Raw genomic sequence first — 19,450 nt, forward strand, 5'->3', positions numbered from 1 at the left:
CAAAAAAAATCAAATAGAGTCTTCATGTTTCAGTGGTGAAATTGAGCAAAAGGTACTCTGTTTACAATGATGTAATGTTACAACTTTAGCACAGAGGCTACCAGACAAGACTAGACAAAGCAAATTTTAAAAATACCATTCTAATTAAACTAGTCCCTTGGTGCAGATCACTGATGGTGTCTTGGCCATGCTTTTGATTTTTTAACAAGAGAGGTATTCCTAATRGCTGCGGCTAAGAGCTTTAAGCCCAGCTCTGCACGTGATCAACTAACACCTGTTGCAGTGAAAAGCTATTTTAGTTGTACAGTCCCAGGATTAGTTTTATAGACTGAAATAAACCCTTGTCATACACTTGAGTGAATAGCTTTAGACTTTGGAAAAAATATACTGCATGTGTGGTCTAAACCAACTGAAATATATGGGATATTAAAGCAATAGTGAAAATGGCACAGTGCATATGTTGATGCCTCAGCCAGTGCAGGAAAGTAAATCTTTTCCTCTGTCATTTTAATACTTTTACAATTTCTGCCTGTCTCTCTGATTTACCTAAATGACTGTCAGACGCAGTTCACTTAGATACAGCATTCAAATGATGATAATTTGAAGAGACCTTAAAAAATTAGAAGTGATCAAATGAATGACTATAAAATGTTACCTTGACACAACAACTCAATAAAATTGATAAAAGACCTCATAAGGGAAAATATGGAACTTCAGCTAATACATGTCATACAGGCTCAAGCATTGCATATTTTTTTGTTTTTGTTGTTGCAGTGCAAAGGTCCTGGCTTAATATCAAAAGGTGCAATGTAGAACTTATTTTACATACTGTTAGGCAAGAAAATATTTAAGACCTAACCGAGTTATAACACCTTTTCCCCATGCAAGACTGAAAGAGAAACACTAACACTGGACTTGGAACAATGCCTGAAATATAATTCACTTTAAGTGAACAGTTGCTTTCATGTTGGCATATGCACAGTTATAATTTGCTGGATTAGTGGATAATGTTTTGGCTTGTCTAGGATAGAATTCAGTGTTCAGTGAAAGTGTGAAATTAAACAGATGCATCAAGCCATATACAGGACAGGTTTTGATAATTGTGAAAATATATCAGTAGGGCCTTTGTTTTTTTGATGTTCAAGCAATTCTCTGGCTTCGAGGAGGTAAGATGCACCAAAACCCATGGGAAGCCGGTGGACTATATCTATTAGCCAATCCATGCTAAGAAGCACATTTACTATCTAAATTACAGAATAAGTATACTTTCTTCTCTCCCCTTCTTCCTGCTAACTGCTGCATATATCCAGTGTCAAAAGATTTATGGAAGCCTTACATTCTCAAGGTATGAAAATATTATTCTGCTTACCTATTTTGTTGGTGTCTCTCTCTAAGGACATAATTATGCCAAATAGGATTAGAATTTTTATTGTTGTAACAGGAGTCATCTAGAATGAAATCCTAATGTAACCTTTTCTGTGTTGAGCTTTAGAAAACGTGAAAGTGTTCATAGCTAATAAGATGTGACTGGGGAATAGACAGCCTTATATCTTGTCATTCCTTGTGCCTAAAAACACCTGTTGTTTCTAGAAACGAATAGTTTATTTATCTACAGATTTGCTGCCTTGAACAGTTGCCCAAAATTTATTTTTTCAGATTAGTAGAACTTATCCAGCTAATGACACATGCAATCAAATATCAAATATTTATCTTGTGTAATACTTATGAAGGTGAGGAATTTATAGGTGCTCAAATTACCACCCTGAATAGTGGTGTAAATTCCCGAAATTGTTATTTGGGAATGCTGTCTCTAATGCCAGTAGTTAGAGATGACAGAAGTTGCAATGAGAAGATGGTTTAAAAACATTTGCTTCAGCATCTTATTTGTTTATACCCAAATTAACCACTGTTGTTTCATCAGAACTATATGTAGTTATGATGTTTTATATCAATGACTGAATCAATGATTGTACTGTAGGACCCATTAGCATAATCCCTCATGTACAAGGAGTGAAGATACTAGGCTTGAATATGGCATATTATGTTTTGTTGCCACCTTTTCCAACTAGCTGTCCAAAATGAATTTTTGTTTTTGTGTAAGGCTATGTTTGAATTTTGTATCTTAAGTCAGGAAGTCATGCATTAAAATGATATTCACAGAGTAGTGGAAAGTATTACATATTGCATATGTGTGTGCATATAAGTGGGAGTTGTTTCCATCTGAGCTTCAAATTATTTAATTTCAGTAAACAGATGTTTTGTGAAGAGACTGGTGGAATTCCGCTGTTAGTCTGAAACCCTCAAAAATGATGGTGTTTATTCTTTAAGTGTGGGGTGAATTACATGGGGATTTACAAATATATGTTTTAATTAATTTGAGGGTTACGTTTTTATGTAATTACATAACGATATATAACTAAATATTTTTGTATATGATACTGTGTTGGGAAATTAAAAAAGGAAAAACCTTGGGGTAGCATTGAACTGAGGACATGGTATATCTAAGACAAAAAATTGTTAGTTCCAATCTTTATTTAGTGTTCCATGACTTGAAGTGCCGTTTTGCGGTGTATTGGCAATTTCATCTATGAAAATACAGCATGTATGCTTTCAAACACAAGCTATTGATTTAAATATAGATAAAAAGAAATTAGATTTCTTTTAGGTAACGTAGTATTTTCAACAAAAAAACATTGAGTGCTGTGATAAGAATATAAACACTTCAACTGAGGAATTTAACATCTGGGGAATTGATTTGAAGAGTTATGTGTTCACTGGTGATCTATATAAGATCAGACCTTCTTGTGATTTTTTTAAATATATTTTTAAATCTTTGGGATGGACATATACAGCATAATTGAAGCTATTTACTTTGTTTCAGTAAACTAGAGGTTTTTACATGTTCATACACCAAGAAGAGCTGCAGAAAATGGTTATATTGACCATCTTGTTTTGTTGCCAAGACGTGGTTCTACTGCTTGCTTGTAACTAGAAATCTAATTCTTTCTCTTACCCTCTTGATAGGCTTTTCAGTCCAACATAAAAATGACATTCGTATTGGAAACTGCTTAATCACAAATAAACTGTATTTTGCATTATAGCATTCTAGCATAATAGAAGTTCTGTTTAAAATTATAACATCTGAAAACCAAAAAATTGTTAGGGGGAATCCCATTCCAACCAGAAGCTGCCAGTACTACTGGAAATCGTCTATGTTCCAGCTCCATTAATAGAGGTGTAGCAGTTGGAATAAAGTGCCCAGGGAAACTCAGTTGAGTTCTGAATAGGTTATAAAATCTCAGGAACTTCTGAAAGATTCTGATCGTCATCTTATTCTCCCTATGCATGTACAATAAGAGAAAAGAGGTGCATTTGACCTTTGAACAGTGCTTGTCTCAAGTGCAGGGTTTTACAAATGGCCAGCAGTATTGCCAAGGCATTGTGAGTTTGTTTAATAATATGAGCAAGGGTGTATAAGGTTTGGCACTCTGGTATGTAAAGATGAAAGGACTGTAAAATTTGACAAGTATGCTGGTATATTTCTGTGGAATAGGCAATTGTATTTATGTGGGGAATACACTGCTCCTATTCAGGATAGTTTGCTTAAATAGAAGCTTGTCTTAGCAAAGAGAAGAAAACTCTGGTGTTCAGTGCTCTTATCTCTGACAGACCTTGTACTTATGTGCATATGTATGTATGGGATCTTAGACAAATTACGTTTGTACGTGATCACCTGCTCCTTTAAATTTCAGCACCTACCTGAAGCCTCTACATAAGTGTTTAGCACTTTAAGGCTTTCTAACTGGTCAGTGAAGAAAGTCATAGCATCATTTAGGTTGGAAGGAGCCTCTGGAGGTCTTCTGGTCCAACTTTCCACCCAAGACAGGGTCAACTTACCTTGTTCATGGCCTTGTTCTACTCAATTTTTGAGTATCTCCAAGGATGAAGATTCCACAAGCTCTTTGAGCAACCTGTTTCTATGTTGGACTACCTTCACTCTGAAAATTTTCCTGTATCTTTTGCTGCTTGTTTTTTCACTGTGACCTCCAAGAAGAGTTTGGGTCCATCTTCTCTATACCTTCCCATTAGGTAGTTGAAAGCTAAGTCTTAGCCCTTCTTTTGTTAAGGCTGAAGAAAACCAGTTCCCTTCACCTTTTCTCATATGTTGTGTGCTCCATCCCCCTGGATCTGGGTGGTCCTACGCTGGACTTGGCCCAGTATGTCAGTGTCTGTCTTGTACTGGTGAGTCCAAAGCTGAACACAGCAGCCCAGAAGCTGTCTCACGGGTGTTGAATAAAAAGGGAAGAATCATTTCCCATTACCTGCTGACTACATTCTGGCTAATACAGCCCAGTATGCAGTTGGTGGTTGTCCCATAAAAGCAGACTTGCTGACTCATGTTCAGCTGGCCCACCAAACCTCCAGCTTCTTTTCTGCACAGCTGTTTTCTGTCCATTTGGCACCCAGCCTGTATTGATGCATGRGGTTATTGCTTCCCAGATGCAAGACTTTGCTTTTGTCTTTGTTGAGCTTTGAGCTTCCTGCCAGCGTGTTTTTCAGGCCTATGAAGGTCCTCTGAATGACAGACCTACCCTCCAGTGTATTGACTGCTTCCCCAATTTAATTTCATCCATGAACTTGCTAAGAATGCACTTCATCGAGGTCATTAATGAAAATGTAAAACAGTCTTGGCACCAGGTTTGGGGTCACCCTGTACTGCTGTTCACGGCCTTTTAAGCCTGGTGTCCAGCTGGTTTTCCACCCAACTTACAAACCCCTAATTCAGTCAACCCACTAATTTGGCTACAAGGGTACTAAGGGTGACTATATCAGAGGCCCTGCTGAAGTCAATGTAAACAGCATCCACTGTGCTTCCTTGGTGCACAGAGCCAGTTGTTTCATCGTAGAAGGTAGGCAGGTTAGGCAAGCATGATTTGCCCTTGGTAAATCCATGCTGACTGTTTCCGGTCACACTGTTGTGCTTCACTTGTTTGCACATGGCTTCCAAAATTTGCACTATAATATTCCCAGGACACAGGTGAGACTTAGCAACCTGCAGCTCTCCAGGTCCTCCTCCTTGCCCTTCTTGAAGATGGGTGTGACATTTGCCTTCTTCCAGTCAACAGTAACTTTCCCTGATCATCATGACCTTTCAAAGATGATAGAGAGTGGCCTTGCAATAGCACTGGATAGTTCCTTCAGCAGGCTTGGATGCATTTTATTTGGTCCCGTGTACTTCCTAATTTGTTTAGATGGTCTCTAACTTGATCTCCTACTTTAAGTAATGCTTCACTCCCCCAGACTTTGCCACAGGGCTCAGAGACCCTGAGGCCTGAGAGCAGATCTTACCAGTAAACCAGTAAAGAACAAGACAACGAAGGTAATGAGTACCTCGACCTTTTCCATGTCCTTCCATATCACTAGGTTCCCTGCCCCATTGAGCAGCAGGTCCCTGTTTTCCCCCTTTTTTGTTGTTGTTGTTGTTGTTGTTGTTGCTGTACTTACAGAAGCTATTATTGATGTCCTTCATTGCCCTAATTAATTTTAAGGTCTTTATAGGCAAGGCAAGGTCTTTATATTACTTGTGGGTAGCCTTGCAAGTACACCTTGTGTGTACTTTCTTCTTGCATTTGAGCTCAGTGAGGAGTTCCTTGTTCATCCATCCTGGCCTTCTGCCACAACTTCTCAGCTTTATGCACACTGGAATGGGCCATTCTTGTGCTTTTAAGAGGAGTTTCTTTGAAGATCAACCAACTCTCCTGGGCCCCTTTGCCCTTCAGGGCAGTCTCGCCATGGGATCCTGCCAAGCAGATTCCTCAGCAAGCCAAAATTTGCTCTCCTGAAGTCTGTAATTCTGTTCTTCATGTTGCTTACTTCTCTCAGGATCTCACACTCCACCATCTCATAGTCTCTGCAGCCAAGGCTGACACTGATTTTCACATCTGCCATGATTTCTTCTTTATTCGTGAGCAGCAGGGCCAACAGAGTGCATCCCCTAGTCAGCTCTAGTAGTTCTGTGTGAAAAAAGACCAAGTTTATCTAGATCATCTCTGACAGGTATTTGTATGAATAGTTCTTTGAAATTTTTGTTGTTTGACCTTTTGTGACCTTTTGGACTGTTTCTTCCAATGCTTCACATAAATATAATTTTTTTCCTAATATTTCATCTTTTTTTATTATAGATTAAGATGTTTTTTTTCTTTAGCAGCTTTACACATTGAAAGACTAATTCTTAACCCAGATTAGTGTACTTGCTGATTAGTCTGAATGAAAGATTTTTTTCCTTCAAATTATCGTTCTAGGGACTTTTTTTCAAAACTTTTATTCTTTTGCTTCTCTCTGGACTCTAGGTTGCTTTAATCTTTCTTAGACCATAAACTAGACCCAATGTAAGTAGAGGTATCATTAGCATTGTGAGACGCAGAAACAGTTTTGATCTGGATGAATTCATGAAAATCATCAGATAATAATATGCTTGGGTATATGAAGTATGACTAATTATAAGCAGATATTAATTAATCCATGTAGGTAATTTGGAAATCTTAATTATATGTGGATTTTTGGAAGTGCAAACAACAAAACTGCTGAAGTATGTTAACTGAAATTGGTAATGAAAAGGAATTAAGGAGGAATTTTTTTCATTCTTTCTAAATCCCTGTCAGAGTTTATTTAAAAAATATATTACCAAATACCTGAGTGAATCTAAACTAAAGGCTGTTTCTCTGGAGGTGATGACAGGGCAAAGGAGCGGAGTAACCCTCAGGCGCCTCATGTCTGTGCCTTCAAGTAAGTCATTTCACCATGTCCTGGCAATTTGGCTGATACCTAAATAGTTTTGGTTTAGTGGTGGATTAATACCTAAATTCCTGGGAATTCTGCAACTTGTTGCAATTAACAGTGCTTAAAGTTCAAAAGTCTAGCCTCAACCAAAGCTCTGTCATAGCAAATCACAGTAGGTGGCTGGGCTACTGACACTGCACAAGCTTCAAGGATAAAAGAATGGGCTTACTTAAAGCACAGATTTGTAATGAGAAAAAAATCAGAAAATACTCAAATTATTTAGAATCGTAATTAACAAAAATCATCTTTACATCTTCCAGTTTATTGTCTAGCAGATCTAATTAGCCCCTGTACTCTATTCCTGGCTTGGATGCCCCAGAGAATTCCTATAGGACCTCCTACTTTTTAAAATAGCGACTGGAGTCATGCAGAGCAATTGCTCTGAACAACCTATACTTTCTTTAAGTCGTGATTGACTAGGACAGCCTTATTCATGTGCCCTTTAGAAGACTTGCTTTTTGTGGTTTGTCGACTGGACATCATATAGTATTGTAGGGGACTAACACCCCTTTGTGTCCCCCCTCTTTCCCAAGTTTCTTTGGTTAACTTTTCTATTCTGCCTTAAATATATTACATTTCTGGTTTTAAGCTTCAGGCTGCTTTCCCTCTTTTTAGTTTCCTTAAAACCAAACATTATATACATGCATGCGCGCGTGTGTGTGTGTATGTATATGTATACACATACATACACGCATATAATTTGTATGTATGCACATATGTGAAATAGCAATTGGCACAAGCTTCCTTTAAGATTCTTATTAGCTTGTTTTAAATTTTGTGTAGAAGTAGCAATTTGTGCAACCCTTCTTACCCTTTCTCTCTCTTATCTCTTTCTCTAACAGATGAATAGGAGTTATCAGGGAATGTATCATGCCTAGGTTAAATTCTGAATAACGATGAGGCTGAATAATGGTACCTGAGAGTCAGCCTGGGTCTGGCAAAGGTCATATGTGTAGGTTTTGAATTGGATCTCATCTGTAATGTGCACACATCTCACAATTTGGGTATTACTTGCAGTTTTGTTCTAAGATGATAACAGGGAAATTATATAACTATTATATAATAACCAGCTACTTACTATTTTGTTACTAAGTCTTTGAGGTTCATATTGTTTCATTCCAATATCGTCTAAGGAGAATATATTGAGTGAAGTATGCTGCTTTATATAATATTTTGGTAGTATCTTCTTTTTTCACTATGAAACGATGGAAGAGGAGGATATTAACATTTTTTGTTTGTAGGAAAAAATGTGGGGAAGAATTGGAGAAATTAGTTTTCCCATGTGAAAGCACTCCATTCCGTGCAGAAAAGTTGCATAACTTTTTCTTCCCTTTCTTCTCATCCCATCTCATTTTCCTGTTTTTCTTTTCCTTATTTTATTGTTTTCCCTAAAATATGAACAAAGATGACTTGTGAAGATTCTCAATAGTGTGTTTTTTTCTAAATTATTTCATTAATTTTCTTAACTGCCCTTAGTACAGTACATTTTCAGATACATTGACAAAACTTGCATAATCTTGATTTAGTTTTTAATATTTCCGGGTGTCTTCTTCTAAACTATGGTCTCATTAATAAAGCCTACAGTTAGCTTCAGGTGGAACTATAAAGCTTTGGGGCTGACAAAACATTTATTATCTGGAATCTGTAGATGTTCTGGATGGAAAATTTGAGCATGCTTAATAGTTAGTGATACATGTTCTGCAATTATTCTTCAAAGCCCATGAGCATAAATATTTGTGCCATTTATATATATCTATTTTATATCTGTTGTGCTTTAAACATTATAATTAGGCAATGAAAATGTGAGCATTTGAGATCTGGCATAAGACTGAGCTCAGAACGCATATAATTACAAGTGTTTCTTAACTGAAAAATAGACCTGTTTCTCACTGTTGTATGCAGTTGCAATGTTTGTTTATAGCAATAGCACTGTTAAAGAATTTCTGTTGTTTTTTCGTGATTGTTCAGCAGGTTTATCTTACTTTTCTTATGAATACCTTTAAAAAGCAGGATTGTTATTAAATGATAAGGTTGTAATTGCTCTGTATATCTCGTCTTTCACTCCTCTGCCTCTTTTCCACCCTGTCTCTCTTTGCTTCTCTTCCCTCCTCTTAGGGCATTATACATGCACGATATCTAGCATGACTGCTTAAATAACTGGCTAGACATCAGTATAGGACATGTAGAGAGAGAGGGAGAGATAGAAGAGCGGCTTTCCTGAGCTGCAGATTCTCTCACCTCTGGCAGAGCTGGAGGAAGCTGGCACAAAACCTTTGCTCTATGCCCTGCTTGTGCCAATCATTAAACCAAACCAGAGTGATAGGAAAGGGTAAGGGCTGCAATTGAACCTGGAAATAAACACCTTTAGGACCATTGATTAATCAAGCACTTCAGCTTTTATTATTCTCTTGACAGATGTTGTGTTCATTTGAAAAATAAATATTAGTATCCAGCACCCTGTAGCAGAAAAAAATTTCTTTTTCAGGAAAAAATAAAGTAATATGACACAATATCAATAATAGAGAAAATGGGGGGAAGGTAACCTTTCTCACAGAAGAAGTCACCTTTTATAAGCTAAAATAAACATCATTCAAATGTTTGGCCAAACAATCCCTTAAGGTTTTTTCTTTAGAAGTCAGCCAGAATGGACCACTGAAGAATAAATTGAGAAACATGGACCATCTCTTAGGAATGCTCTGCTTGCCTCCTGCAGTGAAGTATTTGTCTCAAGACCAAAGAAAATTAGGTAGCAGATTGAACTTCCCATGGTGAGATAGGTGAGAGATGAGCTCTCAGAACTAGGATTCAGACCAGTTACAGATTTACTGACGATATTTAATTTGTCAAATGATACTTGGAGGTATGCAGAATACAGAATGTTATAATTGCATTCCCCTGATGCTTTCAGCTGCTCAGTGCAAGCAGGATGGTATGCAAACGTGTGGGAACTTCTTAGTGCAACAGTGAGTAGAAGTTACCAAAGAGTCTGCACAGGGCTATCAAGAATGCTGGTCACAATAGGGAGGATTAGTTGCTGTTGAAGTGTTGGATGGTTGTACATACATTCCTACTGCTTTCATTTATGCTTCATTTGCTGTCGCTTCTCTTACTTACTTTTGCCACTTTGTTTGCAGAAATACTGTTTTAGTTTGTCTATTTCTGCTTCCTTTCTGGCGAAAACACTACAGAAGACTACAGATAGATTACAATATGACAGAAATTTGTCAGGCATCTCTCACAAACCACCAGCAAAGCATACTTTCTGATGCTGTAGGGGATCTCTGGGAGGAAAGAACAAGACCACTGAAGCTCCCCCCCCCCCCCCAACAAAAATCTGTAAACAAATTTCTTTTTTCAGAGAGACTGGATCATTTATAGTGTTAATAAAATAGCAAGGAAGTTCTACTGCTGTCTCCCTTTTCAAAGTTAACAGAAGTAATGGTATACTGTGTCTGAAACCATACTGGAAAGAATCCAGGCTATCTATACATTATTAAGGGGTATCAAAGTTATACTGGCTACACATTTCTTATTGGCCTTTCCTAAAAAATCAACAATTGAAGATTGGCTTCAAGTTCTTTGCATCTAAGCAAGTCATAACTTAACTACCATGTTTTTAGGGAAGCTTTTTATTGATTATTCCCTATTCCCTGTAGATTATACTACAGATCTAAAAGCCTTCCTATTATCCTCAAGTCATAGCAAAATCTAACTCGGTATTTTTGATATGTGTAGCAATTTCAGCCTATTTTAATATGGAGATGCTGTTAATATAGGAGATTGGAACACCTGACAAATAAGGATAGGCTGAGAGAACTGGTTTTGTTGAGCCTTAAGAGGAGGAGGGCTAAGGCAGGGATTTTACTGCTGTCTACAGCTATCTCACAAGCAGGTGTAGAGAAGAGGGGACCAGAGTTCTGGTGCACAGTAGGACGAAAGGCAATGGACACAAGATAGAGCACCGGAAATTCTGACTCAATATCATTAAAAAAAAATTGTCCACAATAAAGGTGTTCAAACACTGGAACAGGGGCCCAGAGAGGCTGTGGGATCTCCATCCGTGGAGATATTCAAAACTCAACTGGAACAAGGCTCTGAGCAACCTGATCTAACTGGACCTGCTTTGATCAGAAGGTGGGACTAGAGGACCTCCAGAGGCCCCTTCCACCCTACACGATTCTATGATTCTAATACAGTATTCCTTCAATGATATTTATAAAACCTTACTGTTGAAAGTGTTCCCATGAACTTCCCTTCTTGGACATCTTTATTGCAGTCAAATCAGCCACATATGTTTGTTTTCAGCAAACAGAACACTTGAAGGTAGAGTGTTTGTCTTTTGACACAAATAAAAGGTGCAAATTACCAAAAATTGTGTGAAATATTTGTTAGTACAGTTTTGCAGATACTAATATTAAAGAACTATTATTTTAATTGCTCTATACAGGGATGTATTCCTTTTGAAAAAGATGTGAAAGAAGATGCAGACTTTCCTTAAGTTTGCCTCCTTCTAGATATTCACCAGTCACAAGTTCTAGTYTAAGATTATTTTATCTTCCCCTTCTCTCCTCCCACCCCCAAGAAAGTAAGTAAAGTTCAGGTAAAATGTCAAAGCAATAAAGCACAATATCAAATTCTTTTTCCCTTTTCATGCTGAGTAGCCATTTTAATTTGTGCAGTTTGGTTTATCCCCTTTCTTCTGTATGCACCGTGTGGTACATGTACACTCAGTGCTGCAGTAGTTGAGAAGGAAACAATAGTTTTGGTGCCCTTCTTATAAACTAAAAATGGATTAATCTGTACAGTTCTGAATTCATCAAATAGGTACAGTTGCCATGCATCTGATTTTCAGATTAGGAAATGGAATTTATGCTTGAGACATGGAAACTTCACTTTCATCAGTGTCTTTTCAAATGAAATAACAAATAATTAAAACTGTTATTTTTCTCTGCAGTGTTTACTCTCTCAGCCGAAGTTCTGGGCCATTCAGACTTCAGCCTTGCTCCTTCGGACAAAGCTTGAGAAAGGAAGTACTCGCAGAATGGAAAGGGCAATGAAGCAGACTCAGGTAAGGCTTCTGAGCTGCCTAAATCTACCTTGGATACCTATGTTACAAATACCGGCTCCCTGTATATTGAATGGAACCAGGCAGGAGCATATGCTAAACTCCTTCTCCTTTCTATGAACAGTACAGTGAGCCTAGTTTTATAATTATACTTCTAAGTTTGATGCATAGACTACAAATCCTTTTATCTCTGCTGGTCATCAGACAAACTCTTATATGTACAAGTAATACCTTTTTGAAAGAAAATGATTATGAAAGTTTTGGAAGATTGAAATTATAATTTGTTTTCTTACTTACAGTTTCTGACTTCTGTAATATCTGAGGAGTTATTTACACAAGAGTTAATGAATGTAAAGCTGCTACAGTTATTTTTTTAATTGAAGTAAAACATCTATAGAAAAAATTGAGACTTGCAAATGGTCATTGGTACTGTGCAAATAGGAAAACACATTTGTGAATAAAGTTGCACTTTTTGATTTACTATTTTGATGTAGCACTTAGTGATTGGTATTTTTATTGCAAGTTTGAGGCAGTGATTAAATAATCTTGCTCCAAATGTAAATAACGCTCGTTTGCAAAATCTAAATGAGAAATTTAAAAATTCAGAAATTTATCAGCTCATGGGATTTATTTATGAAATACTTTCAAAGAAAAAATCTGTAAGCTTTATAAAGGTTGTTTCTTCATGTTAAAGAGTTTTATTAGTCACCTTCATATTGTTAAGTCTTCTTGTCACACATGAAGAGCAGGCATTTCTGTGTGTCTGTCGGGCAACAGTTCTGATGACTAAAAAGGGCCAGGAATGTACAAAATTAACGATTACAAAGCTGGGCAATTATATCCTGAATATACTGCTGTTTCATCTAAAATTATTATTAATGCATGGATCTTTGAAGGAGTGCAGCATGAATGTGCTGCCGCATTTTTCCTCTGCTGAGGAGAGCACGGAGTTGCTATAATGGAATTTCCCAGGGTCGTAAGGAGGGTGGCAGAGAAGCCCGGATTCCCAGTCTGGGAGAAGATGTAACATCTGAAGGCATTTGGGAAGCGATCTCAGGATCCTCTAAGCACTAAGCCACAAAGCGATTGGAGTGTTGCCAACATTTTTGTCTAGCTTGGTAAACCTGAATATTAGAAGCTGTCATACTATACAGTTTGATAATCTCATGATGGAAGTCTCATCAAGGGCTTATCGTTGCTAAGGTACAGTATCTGAATTCACATGTGTTGAAACTGCTAGACTGCTGCAGTTTTTCATACAAGCTCTAGATGTTAGGGAGAGGAGGTTGAGTAGCATGCGCTGCCACAGTTCGGGAGGTGACCTCAAAATAGGCACTGAAGCTGCGATTTTAAGTATTATCTTTAATCTTAGTATGTGTTTTTTTTTATCAAGGTATCTTAATAGAATGATGTGTTTGTATTGATTTGATACAGTATCAAGCTCAGTTTCCAAAAATAGTTAGAAGTTGTTTAAGGATCAATCGGTGCTAAACTAATCAAGTAACTTGAATAACTTTCCATTTAAGGTTTTCATCCCTGAGTTCCATCAGATCAAAAATTTTTAACCAGATCCCATGGTTTCTAACAGGTCTAAGAATTTTTAAGGAATCAGAATCGGGAAACATAGGCTGAATGTCCCATATTATTTTCATACATAACACAAGGTCTTTTTGATACATCATCTTCATAAAGATGCTTAAGTTTGTACCCAAAGTTATTTCATGCAAATTTTTACTTTTTTTATGATTTCATGTTTATCAGTTCAGACTGGCATAACAAGATCTGATACTGAAAAAAATGTTTGTGAGAAAAGGCAAGTTAACTTCAGCCTGGAAGATTAAGGAAAGAGGTGGATGTAATATGGTTGGATTCCCCTCATTCTTTGCAATATCTGTCTTTAAAGTAATTATAAGAGTCCTTGTAAGACAACTTGAATAAGAACTGGTAAAACTGAATCTTCTAAGTAACCTACTTTAGGGTTGTCCAGTGAGCATGCATGGACCACTATAGACTCCACCTTATTATGCTGGGACTCTTTTCTCTCCTCTTCTACCATAATTCTTCTTCCCTTCCCCATTTCCACTCTTATCTGCTACTGTTTTAGTTTGCACTAGATCTGAAAATCCTTCTAACCAGCTGATAAACACCTTTTTAGGTGAATATTACTAGACCGGCATATACTGCCTCTGCATAGGGCAAGCCAGGCTGCATATGCCCCATTACAGTTCTTAGTTTGTAAAAGAAATTGCTTTTGGGCTGCATGTTTTATGGGCCTCATTATGTTTCTTTAGCTTATTTTAATTATTTCAAAGTAATTACAGGTATTTCTGAAATGAAAGTATATTGCTTGAATTTAGCTATCATGTTCCAAGTATTGGATATATTCCTACTTTATGCTGAAAAACTTTTATGAAATGATATTGTAAATATTTTTTTTAATTGGAAAGCTTTAAAAGGAATTGGAATAATCATTTGCAAAACCTTTTTCTGATTACTTTAAAAATATGAACTAAAGATAATGTAGACTTTAGAACCTTCCCTAGTTTTAAAAAAATCATTCTGGGCTCTGGAATGTATTTCAGCTAGTAGCTAACTGGAAGTGAGGAGGAGAGCTTTTTCTTAACTTTTTCTGGAGGCTACTTGTTGTCTCCATCCAGTTTTTGTCTAAATGAGGTTTGGATACACAAAAATAAGGTTAGAGATTTTTAAAGCCAGTACTTTTTTCAACCACTTTTCTAAGAAAAGGAAACAGTGTTCACGGGCTGAAACAGAATTCTTTTACGTTCCTCTAGAATATTTAATCATGACCAGTATAACATATATTGAAGTCTGGATCAAGGTACTGCCAACCAAAATGTGTTTCTGGATACTGTTTGTTCTTTTGTTTTTTTAGGGCATTTTTTTCTTTCTGTATGAATGTAGATAGGGAAAGGCAAAGTGCTGGGATGGAGAGAAGGGAGAGAGAGAGAGAGAGAGAGAGAGAAGAGGAGGAAACAGGCGTTAGGTTTTGATAAATAGTTCTCTGCACAACCAGCAACCTGCAATTGCTATATCAGTTTTGGGTTCTTCAGCTACTTTCTATTGTAAAACAGTAATTCAGAAACTATTAATATTGAAAAATGGGTTGGAATAAGCTGTTGAATCACAAATTACTGCTGAAAGTGCAGCCAGAGCTCAAGTAATAGGAAGGGGTAGAAGAAGGGAATCTTGAGTGGTCCAGAAGCCTTGAAAAAGGACAGAGGGAGGGGTGATTTAAAAAAAATAAAATAAAAATTAAGCCCTTAGAGGTTAACATCTCACTGCAGTTTCTTGATAAGTGAAGTAAGCGTACTCTTCCATTTCAAAGATTTTTTTAGAAATGAAACAAGTTGTATTTTAATGGCATGCTTTCTGCAGAGGGTGCTGGGGCAGAAGCGAGAGCGTGGTTGTTGCTGGCAGCCGAGGAGGTGAAGCTGCCGTGTGCCACAGTTCTTCGGCCAGGCATACCAGTAGCCTGCTAATGCCTGTTCCCCAGCGGCTTGTTACGGTTACTTCCCGGGGCTTAAGCTGTGCGGTTCCACTGGCTACCTTTATGCTTGGAGCTCCTGTCAGCTTGTTATATCCCCCTTCTCTGATTGTATTTTCTCCTGCTGGCTGCACCTGGTGATAACAGGCCTCTAAACCAATCACTTGATTTTTCAGAAAGCCCAATACAACGGATGCTGTATTTCATACGGTTCTCGCTTGCTTGCTTTTCTTGGCAACAGAGAAATTTGCCTGTTAGTGGGAGAGAAATGTGTCTTGAGAGGGTGTTTTTAATAAGAGTTCAGGAGAGCTGGGAGCAGGCTGGCAATATTATGGGCTAATCGTTATGTCTAAGACAGAAAGGTCACATGAGATCTTGTTTTATATCCTTAGTCATACACAGATGTATGTAATTGGGAATTCTGTGTCAAGTGCTCTGTAATTTTCACTTAAATAGTACTTCAGAGTGTCATTTTTTCCAGCGACTAATATCTTTCTGTGCATCAAAAAGAAATTATGACTTGTTGGTTTAAATTTTTCTTACTAGAGACATTCTGTGGATGTTCTTTGTAGTTGGTGTGTAACTTTTTCAAACCTGAAGAGTCCAGTGTACATTTATAAAAAGAAGAGGCTGGTATAGGTCTACACAACTGGCATCATGTGTACTGTGAGGCATAACCTGTGCTAATGCAACTTTGCTGTTTTGTTATCCTCATCTTGGTGGTCTTTAAATATTTGTGCAAGAAAGTTATGTCATTTATCATAGAAACAGATCCTCTTTGTTTTCAAAACTAAACTGGCCCCTCCATGTCGACTTGCTCCCTTTGCTTTATTTGGCCATGTTCTGTATTGGACAAATTCAGCAATGGGGGAAGAGTTTAAAAAGGAGGAGGGAGCAGTCTTCCCCCCACTAGGCAGATGATCTAGGCAGGTTTGAGACTAACAGGTTTTTCCCTGTTTTCCTGATGCCTACACTAGATATCTTTCTGATCAGGCATCTGAAAACCAAGGTTGGAGCAAAGTAAAGAGACTTTGGGTATGACAAGGGGAATTGCAACATCTGTCTGTTCAGCCAAACTGTCAGGTCGCTGGACTGGGAGTCTACCCCTATTCTTCAACACCCCCTCTTGTACCCTAAGAGTACATTAAATAAGATTTTAATAGTTGCTTTTAAAGTGTGTATTGGATGAGATTGAGGATGAAGGATGGGAAAAATGATTCACTTATAAATTTGGCTCTGAGATGTCTTAGATGAATTTGGAAGTTTTATTGAAAAGTTCCTGGGATCTCGGGAACTGAGATTTAAATCACTGTCTTCAGGAGGGGATAGTAAGTAGAAGAAACACCTTCTCTTCTAACCTGTAGAGATTTTCCATTGATATCCTAATAGTTCTCATCTATTATTAATTGTATTTATTATTAGAACATGTTCCAAGAAGTTTTTAAAAAGAGGAGAAATGCCAGGTGTCTCAGAATCTTTACTTGATGAGTTCCACACAAGATCATAAGGTCCCCAGAACCCTTGAAATAAACCTTGTTACTTCAGAAATCAATCACAAAGGAGAGTGACTTCTTGGTGATAGTTAATGATTTCAGTCTCAAGACATGCATTTCCAGGACATATTTCATTTTGCTTAAGTGGATGATAGATTTGACAGAAGATGTTACATGACACAAGTGATTCTGGTGATACACTGAACTCATTAACACACTTCAAAATAATTAACATGGTTCTTGGCTCCATCTGTTTTTCTTCCAGTATGCAATTATGGCTTTTGCTCAAAAAAACCAGAGATCCACTCTGCCAAGGATTCTTCAGGAATAACTGAAGCGCTTTCGTACTGCTTAGGAAAAAGAGAATATTGAATAGCATGGTCTTCCAGGTACTGCTTTCTGCTTAGGAATTTTCTACTGCACTGTTTTATTTGCCAATTTGGATCGGGGCTATTAGGCAGTGTCCAGAAAAGAATGTAGCCATTCTTTATGGGCTACAGTTTCTTCATATTTTCTTAGCTAGTACTTTTAAAGTACAAGCCTCTTTGCTCATTTGAGAATTATGTTCAGTATCAGAGCTGTTACACTCCTAGTGTAATACACTTTCTAAAGAGCAGCCAAAAATAAGCTTCCTATTTTTTCAAATGTTGCCATTTGAATCTTAGCTCTGAAGGTTTTTACCTTCCTCCCTTTAAGAGTCTCTTCACTCTGTGTCCTGACAATTAGAATGATGGTACTGGGAGTCCCAATGTCAGATAGGAGAATCCTTAAGCTACATGAACAGCAATATTATGCTTTTTGCATAGACAAAGTGATGATAGCGAATTACGAAGAAAAATATGAATATCCGCAGATTCCAGAACGTAACATGCACATCTTTCTGTCCCAGCTTTACACTAGAAAGAGTGAACATTGCAAGGTTAACTTGAACAGAACTAAACAATTAAAATAATCAAGTTCCATATTCCATATGTAGTCAGACCAGACGCAAGGCATGGAGCACACACTATTCCCACCTATTGCTAAATTGGAGTAGATCCCTCTTTATAGCTGTTGACCCATAAATATCCATGCAGATCTGGAGATATGTATTCTCAGGTGAGCTAACAAAACATGATCTGAAATAGCCCAATATTGGCAGATTAAATTTATTGAGCCACACTGTCCATTGCAAATGCCAAGTATTTCAAAACACACTCTCCCTTATTTGTTAAGGCAGTTGTCTGTGCATCCTATATTGTAATTAATCTCTAACTTAAGTAACAGCTTCCACTCTTTTTATTTCTCTCTCTGCCCTTCTCTTGACTTTCCTCATTAGTAAAGAACTGAAAGCAAAACCTGGTGCAAGAAGTCTTTGGATATATTTTTCAGCATTCACTGCAATTCTGCATTCCCCCAGAGGAAGCTGATTAGGGATCTAAAAGCAGTAGAGTCACAACAGCTTGGAATTTAGTGCAGACTTACAATTTCAAAGTATATGCAGCTCCCCTGTAGGTTTTGCACCTTTTGCTAAGTTTTGTGTAACTGCTGTTTCACCAATGGCAATAGCAAAGTTAACTAACTAGCTGCAACTAGGGGGCTATGCAAGATGCACTTAAAATTTCCCATCCTGCATGGGTCAGTTTCCCCACGTACAATTGTATCAGGCATATGTGTCTTTCTTTAGCCAAAAGCCAAATGATCTAACCTATATTTGGACTAATTTTACATGTAGCACTCTCCTGGTAAATTGACGGATGATATCGATATCCTTGGTTTTGCAACAGAAAAGGAAGGGTCTGATTTTAAATCCATTCTTGGCAAATGAGCTTATAAATCTAGCTGCTTCTAGAGACTTTAGGGGAACCTCTACTTGTGCCTTCTGATACATCACAAAAATAAATAAAATAACTGACAGATGAAACAGCTTTTTTCTCTAGGGCAAAAAGAAAAGTTCAAATAACCCCACCCCTCTGATAAGGGTAATGTACATATCTCTAATAAGTGTAAAATAATATTTCATATAAGGAACACTAAAATAAGTAACAAATAAATACAAATAGCATAAATATATAAATAACACATTTCTAAAGCTTTTGTGCTCTGTAAGTGCATTTATCCTGAGGCCTAAGTCATTGATAGTTTATAATATTGAAATCCATATCCTAAATACTGGCAATCAGTAACTTCAGGCTCAATATTTGTCCGGAACAAGCAGCTTATCATTTTGATAGTCAGTTATGCTGTTGTGCAATTTAGATGCCTTATTTGTTTTACCATGCTGCTTTAGGTGGTGGTATTTGACTACAACAAAAATATTCCAAATGGTAAGTATAGGAGGTGCTCTAGATTGTCTGGTACACTGCTTGGCTCTCTGTTTGAAATAGAAAGGAAATATTGCATCAGACATGCATGAATCCGGTTATCTTCTACTTATGACCTTGACTTCTTTTGTGTTACTTTTGAGAACTAAATGCTTTAGATTTAATTTGGGATTGTTGGACTCATTTCCTCTGGTCTGCTTTCCTCCCCACCCAGTTGCAAGCCCTATTATAATGAAATTCAAGC

General features: G+C 37.3%; 1 protein-coding gene across 1 annotated transcript in view; it reads left to right on the forward strand.

Moving 5' to 3' along the window:
- The window catches only part of TTC27 (tetratricopeptide repeat domain 27), a 144,926-nt gene that overhangs the window by 67,829 nt on the left and 57,647 nt on the right, over positions 1-19,450 (forward strand). Inside the window, exon 10 of the mRNA XM_026081204.1 lies at positions 11,795-11,908. Within this exon, the coding sequence (XP_025936989.1) occupies positions 11,795-11,908 (114 nt within the window). The remainder of the gene's footprint in view (positions 1-11,794; positions 11,909-19,450) is intronic.

This window comes from Apteryx rowi, unplaced genomic scaffold, assembly GCF_003343035.1.
Source record: "Apteryx rowi isolate R43461 unplaced genomic scaffold, aptRow1 scaffold_54, whole genome shotgun sequence".
Classification (NCBI taxonomy): Eukaryota; Metazoa; Chordata; class Aves; order Apterygiformes; family Apterygidae; genus Apteryx; species Apteryx rowi.